The sequence below is a fragment of the Mesoplodon densirostris genome, chromosome 4 (assembly GCF_025265405.1).
Source record: "Mesoplodon densirostris isolate mMesDen1 chromosome 4, mMesDen1 primary haplotype, whole genome shotgun sequence".
NCBI lineage: Eukaryota > Metazoa > Chordata > Mammalia > Artiodactyla > Ziphiidae > Mesoplodon > Mesoplodon densirostris.
Window position 1 is genome coordinate 169,654,946 of NC_082664.1, and position 18,102 is coordinate 169,673,047.

Sequence of the window (18,102 nt, forward strand, 5' to 3'; positions counted from 1 at the left end):
CTGACCAAAGAGGGAGATCTTGCCTAATGCAGCCACATGGATGAACTTTGAGGACTTTATGCTAGGTGAGATAAGTTAGTCACAAAAGGACAAACACTGCAGGATTCCACACTTATAGGATGTGTCTAAAATAGTCACACTCACAGAAGCAGTGAGTAGAATGGTGGTTGCCAGAGGCTATGGGGAAATGAGAAGCTGCTGTTCAATGGGTATAAAGTTTCAGTTTTGTAAGATGGATGAGTTCTAGAGATCTGCTGTACAGCATTGTGCTTGCAGCTCACAACACTGCACTGTGCACTTCCGCAATTAAGAGGGTAGATCTCATGTCAAGTGTTCTTACCACAATTAAAAAAGATGGATGAATAACCAAATATTTTGTGTAAACTTTGCATGAGATCTCAGAGTGTCAATCTCAGGGTTACCCTTTCTCATAACAAAGTTACTTTTCCCAAATATACTGAGAAACATTTGATATCCAGAAAGTTCACAGGTTCTAATGTTCTCTAACACTCTTTGAAACATTTTGATTAGCACTTGAATTTTACTTGATAGTCTCTCCCAGAGTCTTTCAGTTCCTGAACAACAAAGAGATGTAAACTTAAGTTGTTCACTTGTGAAAATTTTTAGAAAGTTCGAATTCCCTTTTGGTATTCAGTCTGACCCTAACCTGACTTTAGATTTTGAGTAGCTCCTTCTCCTCGTTGAATAGTCTTTATTACTTTTTTCCTAGAAAAGAAATCCTCCCCTGCATTTCAGCTCCATGTTTTTTTCTCCATTACCCTCTGATTCAGTGGTGAAATATCCAGTGGGAATCTTTACTGACCATTTTACTTTTTTTAGCCTGTCTATCTGTATTAGGTTGGGAACCCTCAGAACAAGACTTCTGTTTGAGTATATTTATAACATTTATACAGTTATGTTTTATAGATTTTTAAGTACACTGATTTTATTGCTTTGCATTTATTTAACATTATGTCAATATTTTATGCTGCCTTAGTTTATTCCAAAGAGAGGTCTGCATGAAAGTTGGAAAGAAAATCTTTATCATGAAACATATTTGCTATATCTCTTTATATAATACTTGTGAAATACTAATGTTGCAGACAAATACGTTGTCAGCAAGAAAGTAAATGCATTTGTCAGATATACTAGGCTCTACTTAAGGTTTTCTTTAGACCACAGAAGATGACAAGTCAAAGAGCAGTAAGTGACCCTTGAAGTGATTTTTTCAGTTCCCTGAAGAGTAGTTTATCTATGCGTGTCATGCATCCTCACCTTATCTGAGGCAGACACACAAATCCGGTTTCATGGTTAAATTAGCAGGTAATCCCTCCCGTTTGTAGGCCTTGAAATGGTGCTTATCCGTCCAAGGAATCTGATTATACCAGATCCCCAAACTTTCTGCTTCGGTGCACAAGGGTTTAATTCCAAGACAACTGACTCAACAGGGAAACTTCAGAGATGGAAAACCACCGTATAACCCCTTTGGTTGTGATACCTAAAGTTGCATATGAGTGACAGAAATTGGATTAAGTCGTTTGTACACTTTATTCTGAAACCACCCTTTCAGCCTAGATTTAGCTTTTTCTCCACCAGTTTCCTCATCTTAGTAAATGGCACCATCATCTTCCAGTTGATTCCTTCCTCAGCTCTCTCACCTTATATCCAATAAACCATCTGGACATTGATTCTACTTTTGAAAGAAGTCTGATGTGTCTGCTTCTCTCCACCTCCCTCTTAGTTTAAGCCCATTCCTTCTGTCCATGGATTATTGAAATAGTGAACTGTTCACCCTATTTCAAGTATGGTTCCCCCTTACTCATTGTCTATACTCTGCCTGAATAAACTTTAAAAATTTTTTGAAATATTTCAGCTGTACAAAAAAATATGAATAATACAGAAAACATGTGTGTACTCAATACAGATTGAAGGGGGTGAAATAGACACAGTTGACTTTTGCTATGTACCCTTCTCCACGTGTTCTTCACTCTTTCTCTGGAAATAAACACTCTCCTGAATGTGGAGTTCATCAGAATGATTTTCCAGCAAAGCAGATCTGGTCATGTTAAGTCTCTGCTTCAACCTTTCAATGTGTTCCTGTAGTCTTTGATAAAAAGTCCCCGAACCTTTGCCATGGCTGGCATGGCCTCCCAGAGACTGACCCCTGGCTGTTGTTCTCCAACCTCATCATACACACACCATTCTCTGCACAGTCCAGAGAATGTCCTCTCCCTGCTGTAACCTCAGTGCCTAGTGTAATCCCTCAAACATACCAAGCACTCAACGATTGCTTGCAGACTGGATGCAGACATGAATGACCGCATGTTGTGTTGAGACACAAACATGAACAAGTCATGGCCCCCATCCTCTAGAGTCTGTAACAGGTGATAAGGAGGAGAGAGGCCAGGGGATGGATATGAAAGTAAACAACTGTAACTCAGTGTGATAAGACCTATAATAGAAGTAGGATGAGCATAGGGCTGGAACACGAAGGGTGTGATCAGATCTTCTGGAGTTGGAGAGGATAAAAGAAGGCTTCACACAACAGGAGACGTTTAAATTGAAGCTTAAAAAGTGAATAAGATTTTTCAGGGCACAGAAGGAGGAAAGTGTATTTCAGGCAGAAAAAGTAGCCTGTGAAAGCACATAAAACTCATGGCACCCACAGAAAACTGTGAGTAGCTGAAGTCCAGGGTGCATGTGGAGGAGAGGTGGGAGACAAAGTCGAAGAGCCAGGCAGTGACCAAAGCATGGAGGGCTTTATTTGTCAGGTGGTGGCGTTTGGAGATTGAACAATTCTCATTCTTGAAAACCAATTTATTACTTATATGCAAGAGAGTCTGCCAAGCCAAGCAGCACGTATACAGAGATGAGTGCATTGACCCAATATCCTTGAAGGCTTAGCTAACAAGGAGGTAAAACAAATCCACAATGCAATTTTTTTTAACCACTTTCTCCTCAAATATAAGGTTCTCTGAAATGGCTATATCTAATGAAATTGGGGTTGTGTATACTCTTTGTAAAGTCATTGGGTAGCAGCCATAAACCAGAGGGGCCTCCATGTCACTCAGACACCTGCAGTAAGACTGTGTTGTAGTATCAAGTCTTGAAAAACCTCCAGCATTGCAGAGCCTACAGAGGAGGGCAGTGGCCACCTGAGGGAGAGTGGTGACCCACGTTCATGCAATTTCAGCCTCCACCTTTTGCAGGATGATACAAGTCTAGTTGGGGACCTGTGCTGACCCACTACCCAAGGTCAGCAGTGAGTAGATGCTCACTGGAGTGATTTCAGCCCTTTGTTGGTAGCAACAGGAGAGAACCATTTTTTTAGCTTAAGGAGGGTCATCTTCCTTAAATAACATGTAAATACTCCTGAGAGGGGATAAAGATTATATGCCATTCACACTGTAGTAGATAATAATCCATCAATAATAACAATATAATTCATCATAATAATTCAGATTCTTCCTGAGAGAAGATTTAAATAGGAAGGAGAGAGCTCACGGTCATTATGTACCTGAGTAGGGTTTCTGATAATGACAATATTAAAGCCTGAACAATGAACTCTAATAAATTTTGCCTATTTCTCCCCAGGCCTCCCATATCCCAAATTTGTAGAAAGGTTAAAACATCATTCATTTTAATTTTAATATATTTAAAGAGGTATTACTTTAAAACTGGTGTCTGATTGAATATAGGCTTGCCCTGGTTTTGTTGAACTTTGGGCACATATGCGAGGTGCCCTATTATGGCTGGGTTATGTCATCGAGACCAAATGCACCTGCAGCCACCTTGACTGCTCCATTCACACACTGACCAGGACCTGTGGATAGATGTCCAGGGAAAGAATTCTTCCCAGCATGGCGAGCCTTTTCATTCTCTGCCTTAGCAGACATAAAAGTGAAATAAAAGAAAATTCATCCCTTCAGTTCTGATCAGTCTGAATCAGTTACACAAAAGCACATTTGAGATACGAGCTTTTGCTGCTCTTCCACAAAAGCTACATGTTAGAGAACCAGGTTATCAATTACAGAACAGCTTCCATGCCTTCCCATGGTCCCCTTTGAGAAGTGCCTCTTTCAACCTAAGAAGATGATAGCTTTGCTCCCCCAGCCTTTTTGGCAGATGTGAATGTAAAGGTGTTGAAAAAAAATACAAGAATCTCTTTCATTTTCCTTGGGAGGCAATAAAATGTTGCCACTAAACATGGAAGGTCCTTTTCTACTGCTCATACCAGTTAACCTAAGACCTGGTGTAGCATTATTCATTCGCTCTGGGTGGTCCCAGAGTTGTGGTTCTATTGCTTGCCTTTTGTTTGCTACATACCCATTTCTGTCTGTTTCCAGTAAGTATTACTCTGGTCAAAGGTCGAGTAAAATGAGAAGTAAATAGCCACTTTTGCCAGTAAAGTTTCCTACTGCTTTCCTTTGGTTGGATAATCAGATGTTAAGTATAATTGAAGTAAAATATTGAGAAGGAAGTAGAAAAATAAGGTCTTTATCAAAGTAGCAAGAAAAGTAACTTTTCAGATATCTAGGGATTGATGGCTTAGATTCTATTTGTCTGAGGCATGTATGAAGTAAAGAGAGGTAAAATACAGTCACATATAAAAACAAATAGAGGGGCTTCCCTGGTGGCGCAGTGGTTGAGAGTCCGCCTGCCGGTGCAGGGGACATGGGTTCGTGCCCCAGTCTGGGAGGGTCCCACATGCTGCGGAGCGGCTGCGCCCGTGGGCCATGGCCGCTGGGCCTGCGCATCCGGAGCCTGTGCTCCGCAACGGGAGAGGCCCGCGTACCGCAAAAAAAAAAAACAAAAAAACAAAAAAAACAAATAGAAATTGGTTGAACATCACAAAATATCTATAGTTGAATGTGTATGAATGCTTGAATACATACTTAAGAATTTTAGAATCTAAGCAGTCTTTGCAGTGACTCCCAAGGTCAAAGAAAATGCTTTATCGGCATTTTGATCCAAATAAATATATTCAGTCAAATGTTTTCACAGTAAGATTATAGGAAGTAGAATCTCTAACATTTGAATTAGGATCTAGTTTGTGAAATAAATGGTAATTCTAACCAAATTCTACTCTTTTTTTGCCTCAATGACCATATTCCGAATGAATGCGAGTAGTTCTGTATAGTAACTCTCTCTGGTGGAAGAATATATATCCTAATAAACTCTCCCCTAGTCAACACTAGGAAGAGATGACCCTGAATAAACGAACCTGATTTTTTTTGGTTGTTTATTTTTTCATTTTGTGTGAGGGAAAGAGTTGGGAGAGAAATATTAGAATTATTATAGATGTGAAAAGGTCTTAGGGCTTCTTTTAATCTCTCACTGCTCTCAGTAATTACAGTGTTTCCTAAAATAGAGTTGAGAAATTTTATGTAAGAGTACATTATATCTGTGAAAATAAATGCATTTTTTAAAAGCTCGATCTAGTGGGTGTTAACTAAGATATGGATGGGCTTGTGCAACGGGATCAGCAAAATGGGTAAAATCAAGCTTAAAATGCTTTCAAAAGAAGTAAGCTGGTTGGATTTTATTGTGCTTCAGATTTTAAGATACTCTATTATCTGTTTTGTATTGATTTACAAAATCTATGTACTCTAAGATGCTCTCTCTCTATATATATGTATGTATATATAATATATGCGTGCAAATACATATGTGTGTATATATGAGTGTGTATACACACACATATGTATATAAAAACAAAGCCAAATATGTTATAAATTCCTTTCTTTTCTTGAATAGGGTTTTTCTTTCAGCATCTAGTGTTTTGGGTGTTCAAATTATAGGGCACATTGAAAGTACAAAGCACAAAGTGTGTAATGTGAATATACAGTTGGGCCAATGCTCTTTTGTTATGGCAATTTTGTCCCTCTCACTGAGCACTCATCTCCTTACAGGACCAAACTACTAAACCATATGAGAAAATAGAGTTAGGATCACAACTCTGAGAGTGTAAAAAGGGCACATGTCTCAAGGAGATTGAAAATATCACAGAAGTTTGATCCTGAGCACAGGACTGCAGCAATCAAGAGCACAAGAGGAGAGAAATCAGTACAACTGCAGAGGGAGCCTCCACAGAGCTCTGATTTTAAAAGGATGTCAGAGCAATGCAGATGCTCGATATATATGTGCTGAATGGTGGAATTGCACCTACATTTGTAGAGTCCTTTTTCACCAATTAATGCACACAGCAATGTTGTTTAAAAGGCAGTTAATTTTAGCCTAATTTTACAGAAGAAATTGCAACTCAGTGAGAGTAAGTGATGACATGAGATTGGATGGTGCAGCTTGTAAAACATGAAAAAGTCAAATCTGAGCCTTTCCATTTCACTTTGCCTTTTCATGGAGAGAAATGCATATATATATATATATATATATATATATATATATATATATATATATATATACGTACATACACAATATGTTTATTACATATAATATATATATATATATACACACACACTATACTTACACACAACCTGTTTACATATGATCTATATATCCATCTGAAACAGTATATAAGACACTAGATTGGACGTATAAGCTCATGGCTAAGGTGTTAAAACCCAAGCCCATTGAGACACTTGGGATATTTCAGTTAAGCTGGAGAAAAAAGGAAGGAACAGGCGTTCGGTTTGGGACTGGTGGTGCAGGGCAGACGGCCGTCTTTGAGAAGCAAAGCCCTCCTTTCCGGTAGCTCCCTTCTGGTCTAGATAAATGGTATTTCTCTTGCACTGAAAAGGGAAGGACAATGAGGGGACTGTCAGTCCATTCAAGACACCTCATGACTCTGTCGGATTCTCCTAAAACTTGGGGATGAGATTTCTCTCTCTCCTAGGATGTGTAAACAATAATGGAAAATGAAAACATTTCTGGAGGAATAAAGGTGGACAAGTGTAGTTATCTTTTTAAAAAATATAGAATAAAACTGGTTTTGGAAACTGGAGGCTGGTAGACTGAAATTCTAGGCAAGAATCTAAATGAGGTTTTCTCCTGCTATGTTTTTACTTTAAATTTACCTGATTTATAAAGTAGGACATGCAGTACTACAGAGTATTCAATAAATACAGTAAGGTCTGATGATGTAGAGGCTACCTGAAGGTGGCCTCTCATTACATTTAGTCATCTTCCTTCCAGGGCCGTTTCCAGACATTTAAAAATGGATTTCAATGAGAGTTTTTAAGTCCTTGGAAAAGGAAGGGACAGTTTTCATTGTTCCTCATGGTAGTGGGGAGCCCTGGAGATGGAATGAAAGCCGAGCAAGGCATGAGCTCTTCTCTTTAGAGCAGGACAGAGCCTGGATGGAAGCCCAGCTGATAACCTGGAGATGTTCTAGGTGGTTTCCCGAAGGGTTTATTTAGGTTCTGGTAAATGGGCAGAAATTCCAGGGGAGCTGATATTTATAGGTCAGGGAATAAAATTAGTTGTCTTCTAGAAAAACTGCACACAAGGAGCAAGGTTCAAGGTACTAGGTGGGATTTGAGATAAAGGCTTTGCAAACACAGGACAGCAAACCCAAACCAAGCAGACCTCAGATATAGGCACTAACTCCCAACTATAATTTGGCTGCTATATGTAAGTCCAGCATTTGACAACAGGATCCCTGAATCCTCAGTCTAGGGCCATAAGTAATTCAAAGCAACCCTCCTCTTCTCCTCCTTTCAGGAGAAAGGCTTTCAAAATACAGTACCTGGATCCATCTGGACAGAGGGGATGGACTTGATTTTCAGGTAAAAAGGAGCAATGCAATGCCTCCATGAAAAGCATGTAATTCATGCACTACCCAACTCCTGGGGTTGCCATTCAGTGTCTGCAGCGTGAAAGGACCCCTCTCTGGAAATCCCAGATAATCAGAAGCCTTTAGAACAGAGGGAAGAGGGGAGCTGTTGACCATAACAACTAAGAATTAACATGAGTTAAGAACATGTTACATTATTTATTTGAATAAGATGGAGAAGAAGTAAGAAATAAGTTGCATCTTATAAGAAATAAGATGGAGAAGACAAGACCTACAGGCAACAATTTTGTTAATAGTTCAAAGTGAAAATGAAGGAAGTTATGGACTTTTGCCTCTCTTCCTTTCCTCACCTACATAATTCTGGCTCCTGTTCTTTCCTTCTGGAGTTGGAGAGAGGCACTTTATATCATCAACATAAATTTTATATTGGTAATTTCATGAACATAATTTGCAGCCAATAACCAAGTTGTCACTGGTTGCTTTTTTCCCCCAGAGGGTGACTGTTGTGATTTGTAGTCCCCAATGTGGCCTTAAGCCAATAGGATAAAGTAGTCTATGAGATGTGATATATTTTGACATATATAAGTTTTCAATGTATAAAATATGATTGGGGGCTTCCCTGGTGGCGCAGTGGTTGAGAGTCCGCCTGCCGATGCAGGGGACGCGGGTTCGTGCCCCTGTCCGGGAGGATCCCACATGCCGCGGAGTGGCTGGGCCTGTGAGCCATGGCCGCTGGGCCTGCGCGTCCAGAGCCTGTGCTCCGCAACGGGAGAGGCCACAACAGTGAGACGCCCGCGTAATGCAAAAAAAAAAAAAAAAAAAAAATATGATTGACACCTTGACACCTGGTTGGAATTGTAAAGGAGAGGTATTTGGTGATTGACAAGAGTATAGGTTGCTTCCTAGGAGCCCGTGGTTAGTAAGTTCATATGAACTTCAGAAATGCTTCTGTTTTTTTCTTTAACTGTCTAAGTTGCATGTACACACCAATATCCTCACAGTGAACTATGTGGTCTACTAGCAACAAATTTGTCCAGAGGAAGCCTGTCACATGAAACCTGTCATTCATTGTGCAGTTGCAGCTGGCAGGCAGTTAGTTACCAGATAACTTACCACAACTTTTAATTTTCAAATTAGCAGTTGCTGCCACATGTGGTTTTGTTTAAAAGGCTAACTGAATTACAAACAAGTATTTGTCTGAAAGGGGCTAGTTTATAGCACGTGATAATGTACTGTGATTCATAAAATGGCATTTGTGCAAAATGTAAGTTGAATTATGCTCAAACTTCATTTGTTTGTTTCAAGCAAGTTGTCCACCACAAACACAGAGCAACTGATAAAACAATAACCACAAACAACACCCAGTTAAACAACTCAGTTCTTCATGCATAGAGATGAGACAGGTCATATATAAGGTTATGGAAGGATCAGTATGAGGAATCTGTTCTCCAAATCTTCATGGGTAAAAGACCATAAATTTCAGATCTATTTGATTAATGTGTAGGGGTCATGGTACACATGTCATAAAAGTGGCAACGGTTGCATACACCACTGTCATTTGTACTCTAAAGGCAGCATTTAAATATAAGTGTTCAGTGCCCTACAGGCATACCCATCAGATCCAACGTTTCCTCTGGGGTCAAAAATATCAACTGAAAGATAACGAAGTAGAATATTTTATGTAGCTCTTCACACATTAAAGTTTCACAGAATGTTTCACAGGAAATTATAGCCTTTTCATGCTTCCTTCATAACTGTGACACTTTCAATTAAATGAAACAACCATTTGCAACCAATAGGAGGTTGATATTTTTACAAGGTGCTATTCCATCAGAGTGTAAGGAAATATATATCTACATAGGTGTAGAACTTTGGACATTAAGGCTGTTTTATTACCTGTTGTCTTGTAGTTAGGTTCAATGGTACACCTTAACCCAAATTGGAATAATGCAACGAAACACGTATCATATCATTTGAGTCTGAAGCACAATTTTGATGTTATATAAACATCCTAGTGCAGGTCTAATCAACTATTAGGCATTAGGCAGAAAAGGCTTCAAGCGGTGAAAAATAGAATTTAATTGATTTTTTTCTGCAAATTTTTTGTTTTAAACATTATCTTTTAGTGTTTTTAATGTATTAACTCATTCAGCCATCATAACAACCCAATGATATAGATATTACTCCTCCATTTAACAGATTAGGGAACTGAGCCACAGAGAGGTCAGGAACTTATGTCACACAGCTAGGAAATAATTTGATTTCACCGTCAAATATATTCTCTAATCATAAGTCATTCACCTACCAATTTGAGAGTCACTTGGTGGATTTTGATGGAGGAATCTATTTTAACTCTATTTGTACAATTTGCAGTTAAAAGAATAGAGGCTGAAGCAGTACAATAAAAGTAGCAGGATTTAAGGTGACTGCCACTCTGCTCCAAGGTAGAGGTATTGGAGCTTTCACAGAGAGGGCAGGTCTTTTCTTCCTCAAACTCCTTGTTTAAGTATGAAATCCAGTGAGGGAGAGTATATAGTTCTGGACACATAATGAATTCTAAAGTATGTTGTGACGAGGTCATAAAATTTGGAATCAGAAGACCAATTCTAGCCATGTGGCTTTAAGCAAATTACCCAACCTCATTACATGCTTCACTTAATAAATAGAAATAATAATAATATAATTCCTTTCAAAGTTATTATAAGGATACAGTGAAGAGAATATATGAAAATAATGTAATTGGTAAAGTGGTATATAGATGTTGGTTAATTTCACAATTATCACAATAATATTTGTAGTTAGTAAATATATAATTGTGGTTAATAAATATATAATGATTGGGTAAGGGTTATTCATGCCAGGACTTACAATGATAGAATCCTCAAATGACTTGATGAGGTTTACAGATTTAAAACTAGATTATTGAAGTGACTAGAGACCATCTACAGAAACAGCCCAAGGAGATCCCTTCAGTTGCAAGAGCAAAGCTGTCAATTACAGCTGAGCTCAGAACTTGACTTTAGGTTTACTCATGAAGGCAAGAGAAATGCAGTGTGTAGCTATCACTTGAAATTCAAAAAACAAAATGCATTTGCTTCTCTTATTTGGATCTTTTAAGTGGAGGTATCTTTCTGGGTTCCAAATTACCTGGGTAATAACCACTTTTCTACAAATCTTATGACTAGGTAGATGAGTGCTATTTAAATTAGAAGCACATAGTGAGTAAAAGAGACATTTTATGATTAGCTCTTCAAATGGCTACAACCAAGTTTGAAAAAAACAGTAAATATAAGTTGCCTAAATTGAAAAATGAAATATTTTTTCTGTACAACTGGACATGCCCAAGACAACTAAAGAAAAGAGACAAATGTCTAAACGGGGTATTGGTAGCTATGAATTCCTTTGAAGATTTGGAAAAGATTTATTCCATTAAAGGACTCTACTTTGCATAGCTGGTTCTTATTCAACACCTGATTACACTTCCCTCCCTGCTCTCAGCAGGCCTGTAAGGTTTCTCTCCACTCAGTTATTAATCACTGCTGAAATGACATTTTTAAAACCTAGGAATGTAAGGAGAACTCAGTAGAGCCCATCACTACAATCAAGCATTTTACTTCATAGTCACTAAGAGCTAACCTAAGATAATGAAGGAATTGTGTTTCATGTGGCTAAGAAAACAAGAAGTATCCTCTGAATTAGCAAAATTAAACTCATTTTGTGGAGTAGTGGAGTTTTTGTATCCTTGGGTTGTTTTTCACATTAGTCTTGGTGGTGGTATTAGTAATAGTGGTAGCAGATTAATAGTAGTGGCAGACTTTCTTGTTAGTAGTAGTTGTAGCAGCTATAATACTCATAGGACTAGTACTTATAATTTATATTAATGTTATAATAATAGAAGAATCAAGGGTTGTAATGATAACTTTCACACATTAACAAATTCTTCCATCATTTTACTTAGTTCTTTGGGAATAATTTGAGACTTCACCTTTAAAATTTGGGAAATTGTAGTTCTAGAAAACTTTTTCCTGATGAGAGGAAGCAGCAGATAATGATTCTCATGATCTGAAAGACTGAGTTATATACAATAGAATGGAAAATAATGTTTTGCCAAATCTATAAAAATAAGTATAAATCTTATTTATTTTAAAAACTAATAGTAATAATTAAGTATCTGAAATCATTAATGGCTCTGCATTTTTCAATTCTGTTTTTCTAGGAATTGCTGCCGCAATTTCTTACAGAGTTGTTTTGGTGAATGAATTTTGTATTGATTTAAAATTATCTTACTGCCTTGAACTACTGCCCTCTTTATTCTTTAAATAAATCAGTTTCTCTTATTAATACATGGAGAATTTAAAGTAAGGGAATAACTATCCAGAGCTACTGTCCCTGAAAGAACACTTTCAGAGTATAATTCAATTTTTTCCTTAAAAGATCATATTTATAGAATTTTTGTATCCATTTTAATGGTGAAATTAATGGTGAATATAAAAGCATGCTGGTGAGGATAGGAGAAAAAAAGTAAATCATAGACCCTGAAAAATAGTCACTCTTCATCTTTATAATTTTAAGGATGTGATGTTGGACTTTGAACGTTGAGAGTGTGGCTCTGAAAATTACAGGGAAATCAAATAAAAGCAATGACTATTCCACCCTATGATAATATCTTTTACTACACTTGAGCTACGTGAAATTGCAAATGTACAAAGTTCTGCTCAAGACATAGGGAATTTATTTTGAAAGATATTTTTTGGCAAATGAGAAACAAAGAGTAATGGATGATTAAAACATACTAAAGATTTTACCAGTTTAAGTATCTTTTTTAAAGGTGAATAGCTATGATTCAATTATGCCTTCCATGAAAAATAAAAAAGAAAGTCAAAGGGGGCTTCCCTGGTGGCGCAGTGGTTGAGAGTCCACCTGCCGATGCAGGGGACACGGGTTCGTGCCCCGGTCCGGGAAGATCCCACATGCCGCGGAGCGGCTGGACCCGTGAGCCATGGCCACTGAGCCTGTGCGTCCGGAGGCTGTGCTCCGCAGTGGGAGAGGCCACAACAGTGAGAGGCCCGCGTACAGCAAAAAAAAAAAAAAAAAAAAAAAAAAAGGAACTCTAAGGAAAGACGACATTGCTGGAAAGACAGAAATTGATTTCAAAGTAAATGACTACAGATTTAATTCTTCAATAACTTACCTAGAAATTACAGTTGAGATTTGAAACAATAAAGGCCATGATATACCAATGAAAGCTTTATTCAGACCATGAAGTGAGATAAAAGTTTTACACTTTGAGAAGTTTAAATTCTACATAATTTTGTGGTTTTAAAAAAAATCCCACTTTTTAAATTAATTCTTATGGAAATAGAAAAATGATCTATAGTAACCCCAGATATGTAGTTAACTTATGATTGCCTAAACATTAAAAATGCATTGTCACAAATAACTTGCTTTGGATTTTATTTTGTAATAATGTGTGTGTGTACGTGTGCATTTTTTATATTCTTAATTGTACACTTCCTAGATTAATATGAAAAATTAGTTGGTATTCCCTGAGCTGACTCTCCTTTTAGGCAGCTAAAGACCTTGGAGACAAGAAACCAGTATAGGATTAACAATTTGTCATGGATAATCCACAAATTAAATAAACCCAGTGTGAATAATTGAAAGTGGGTAGGGTTGTAACATGGGAGGTACTGAAAGTTAATTCAAGACGAAGTTCTCCATAGTAAATTCCCTCTCATTATCCAACAGCTAGAATAGGCTGGCATTGATAACTGTCTAAATAGAGAGGCATTTGTGTATTATCAATGTTTTACCATCTTATCTGAAAACATATAGTCTTTACCTCCTTGATACAGTGCTACTTGAGCAATCTGAGAAATGTGAAGTTTTTCCATGAGTGCTTAGCCTCCTTTCAACCTTTAAAAGATGGTCCAAAACATTTTCTGCATTTTAGTATTAAAGATACATATGTGTAATTTCGAAAATGTCCTAAACTGAGATTAAGAAAAGCAATTCAACATCATGAAAATACATTCATTTGTAAACTGGACTTGCCTGTTTGACTAGTGTTAAGATAACAAGGGATTACTAAAGGCAAATTTAATGTTTGAATTACTTATAGTACTACACTAGACTCTTCAGCCTAATAATCTCTTCCAGGTAATAGTCACTTTCCTGCAATTAAAGTTGTACATACTATAGATTTCTGATTTACCAGTCTGCAAGGTGCTACCAAATCATATGGGAATTTGTCACTTAATCCAGACTCAACTATTGCTGATCAGACATTAAGACATTAATTATGTTTCTTTTTTTTTAGCTACCATGATATTTTATTTTTCGAAATGTGACTGAAGGTGAGTTGGGATATTTTAATTAAAATTTTCTGGACTTTTTCTTAACATATTTATTATTTTACTAATTATAGGTTTCATATACACTGGAGAAGTTGTACATCGAATGCTAACAGCCACACAGTACATAGCACCTTTAATGGCAAATTTTGATCCCAGTGTATCCAGAAATTCAACGGTCAGATATTTTGATAATGGTATGTATTGGTTAGCCTATTTTTTACTAAATGTGTACTTATAAACATTGATCATCAGATTCATATTAATATTTTAGTAACCTTGGGTTTTTTGGGGTAGACTGGAATTTTAAACTGCTTGATACAAATGCCCCGAGATGACAAATGTTACACTGCAGCTGTTAATACTGTTAATATATGGAGTAAACTATGTGGTTAAATGTCACTTGTTTATTCATTCTTTCATTTGTTCATTCAACAAACGTTTATTTACATGTATTGGGCACTATAATAAATGAGTTGCTGTAAACAATGCCTCGAACAAAGCAAATACATTTATTTTATGATATTTGCAATACGTCTCTCCTATTAAAAAAAACAAAGGATAATTTGTTAGTTTTGATCTTCAGATAGAGGCAAGTGGCGTAATATATTGATATTAAATTTCCAAAACTTTTGAATAATATGTACCATAAGATGAACACACCTTTTAAAAATCTAGGATTGTGGGTAATTAAAATCACTTAAGAAAAAAGTTTTCCTGACTTTGAAATATGAAATAGAGTAACTGACAACAATCTATCCCTACTATTTCTTTGTGGGACATATAAAATAGTCAGAAAAGACCTAGAATATGTCACTAAGTACCATTCAAATCTAAGTAAGAAATGTAAGGTCCTAAAGACATAAATGAATTTTCATGTTTACATCTTATTGAAAGCTGTAACTTTAGTAGAAAATGAAATTATAGGAAAAGAAGAATTTGTTTTGTAAACTTAAAGATAGAAATTTCTGTTCTCTTTATAATACAAAAATAATATTTATTTGCCCAAATGACGATTTTATCTTTTAAAATAAGGAAAGCATGTGGCCTGAACAGAGTTATTTCTTCTCTTGTCTTACCTTAATGAGCAAGGAAGAAAATTACTATGGGGTAGCATAGACTTACTCGTGACCATGGCTTTCAGAAAATGACATCATTTTGCTGAAAGAGATCTGGCCAGCGTGATAAAGCCACTTTACAGGTCAAAATAGCAAAAGAGGAAGAAAACTAAACATACTTAGATGTACACTTTGAGAAATTCATTTCAAACAATTTGAATAACACCAAAGTGTGATCCAATATGAAGTAATACTAAATGTTAGCCATAATAATTATTTCCTTCTATTATTTTAAGAACTGTTATACTCTGTCCTCCCACTTAAAAAAACTTAGGTACTAAGACCCAAAGATGTACAAGTAGATTGTAAGTATACTTTAGACAGAGCTACAGTGAGCAACTTATCTGAAGCTTATTCCCATGGCCTACTAGACAGAATGAATCTACCCTAAGTAAATAAGAAAGTTGAGTATTTTCCAAGCTTTGTCACTTACTAGGTGATGTTGGGAACATTTACTCATGGGCACAAGCTTCTGATGACCAAGATTTTAGACTGTTAGCATCAAAATCATAAAGCAGGGGCTTCCCTGGTGGCGCAGTGGTTGACAGTCCGCCTGCCGATGCAGGGGACACAGGTTCGTGCCCCGGTCTGGGAAGATCCCACATGCCGCGGAGCAGCTGGGCCTGTGAGCCCTGGCCACTGAACCTGCACGTCCGGAGCCTGTGCTCCGCAGCAGGAGAGGCCACAACAGTGAGAGGCCCGCGTACCAAAAAAAAAAAAAAAAAAAATCATAAAGCATATTAAGTCTCTTCCCCATATGCTCTCTCACACACCCATGTGCCTAGGTAGCTCAATATTTAAATTTTACTTTTATTTAAATGATTTTAAAAAATTAATGTATGCCACTTCAACTGGATTCTAAATTCTTTAAAAACTAGGACTGTGGCTATTTATAAGAAATTATTTTCTCTTCAATACCTGGCACAAGAACTCAATACACAGTCAGTCCTCAATAATTAATTATTCAATGAATGAATACATGAAAAAAATTAGGTATGTAAGATGATTTTTAATTCTGAGAGTTGTGAAAGTACAAATACTCAAGAATTACTGTATTTTACTTTATTGAAATATCTTCTGTGTGATAACCAATGGGAATATTGCATTCTTACAATATAATAATAAAAGCTAGTAATTGCCTGTGTTTTATTAACTGATTGAAGTACTTTTCAGTATTGTAAGGATCTTCACAAAGTCCTTTTATACCATAGCAACTTACTGAAATATTTCCAACTTTGATTGGTTAGGATCATTGAAGGAATGCTTAAGGATGGGAAACTCAACATTTTAGGAAAGCAAAAACTTCTCTAGAGGAGACAGCAGTTTAGAACATTTCTTCTAAGATAATATTTCTGTAAGTATTAAAGCACTAGATTTTAAAAATCAGACGATGCTTCAAAATATTATAGCCAGCCTAGAAGTCTGAGTCACAGAATATTAATGCACAAAAACTCATAAATAGCAAATTACAAAAGCATAAATCTTACAGTGATCAGAAGCCTAATCAAGCACAGAATCAGAAAATTTGGAGTTAATAGTGACCTTAAATGCCCCTAGATCAACCTACTTGCCTGTTTTTATTTTGGAGATTAAGAAATTGGCATCCATTACTGATTAGACAGTTTGATCACCCTAGGGATACTAAGTTCCAACTGCTCAGTTCCATTAAGCACATAGGATGGTACAGCAGCTCATGTGGTCTGTTATATGAGCTTAAATTACAACTTCAGCTCTGCCAGGAAGAACTTTACCATTAGATTTTGTGCCCATCATCAGAGAAACAGTGTAGGATTGTCAGTCATAAGCCAAGAGATGCACCACACTAACGCAGCTCTCTAAAAGCCACTCTCACTAACCTGCTGCAGACCATAAAGTTTTAGATTCAGCAACTTGTAATAAAAGGTAAAATTTGATATATTGAGTTGATTTTTGTGTATGGTATATTCTTTTGCATGTGACTATCCAGTTTTCCCAGCACAGTTATCCAGTATGTTGAGAAACAGTTCTTCCGCATTGTATATTCTTGGCTCCATTATTGAAAATGAATTAACCATATAAGAATGGATTTATTTCTGGCATCTGTACTCTGTTCCATTGATCTATGTGTCTTTTTTTCTTAATCCCAAAACCATACTGTTTTGATTACTATAACTTTGTAATATACTTTGAAACCAGAAAGTATAATGCCTCCAGCTTTGTTCTTCTTTCTCAAGATTGCTTGGCTATTTGGAGTCTTTTGTGGTTCCATACAAAATTTAGGATTTTTTTCATTTCTGTGAAAAATGCTATTGGAATTTTGATAGGGATTGCATTGAATCTGTAGATTGTTTTGGGTAGCATCGAAATTTTAACAATATTAATTCTTCCAATCTAAGAACATGAAATATCATTCCATTTATTTGTGCTTCTTCGGTTTCTTTCATCACTCTCTTACAGTTTTCAGTATACAGGACTTTCACCCCTTTGGTTAAATTTATTTCTAGGTGTTTTCTTATGCAATTATGGAATTGTTTTCTTAATTTCCCTTTCTGATAGTCTGTTATTAGCACATAGAAACACAACACATTTCTGTATATTGATTTTGTATCCTGCAACCTTACTGAATTCATTTATTAGTTCTAACAGTTTTTTTGGGAGTCTTTAGGGTTTTCTATATACAATACAGGCATCTGTAAATAGTGACAGTTTTACTTCTTCCTTTCCAGTTTGTATGCCTTTTATTTCTTTTTCTTGCCTAATTGCTCTGGCTAGGATTTCCAGTATTATGTTGAATAAAAATGGTGAGAGTGGGTGTTCTTGTCTTTTTCCTGATCTTAGAGGAAAAGCTTTCTGCTAGTATCTTGTTAACCTTAAGTATGATGTTAGCTATGGGCTTGTC

General features: G+C 36.6%; 1 protein-coding gene across 1 annotated transcript in view; it reads left to right on the forward strand.

The window, feature by feature from the left end:
• PLXDC2 (plexin domain containing 2) overlaps positions 1–18,102 on the forward strand; it is a 401,022-nt gene that overhangs the window by 251,034 nt on the left and 131,886 nt on the right. Inside the window, exon 6 of the mRNA XM_060095440.1 lies at positions 14,181–14,303. Within this exon, the coding sequence (XP_059951423.1) occupies positions 14,181–14,303 (123 nt within the window). The remainder of the gene's footprint in view (positions 1–14,180; positions 14,304–18,102) is intronic.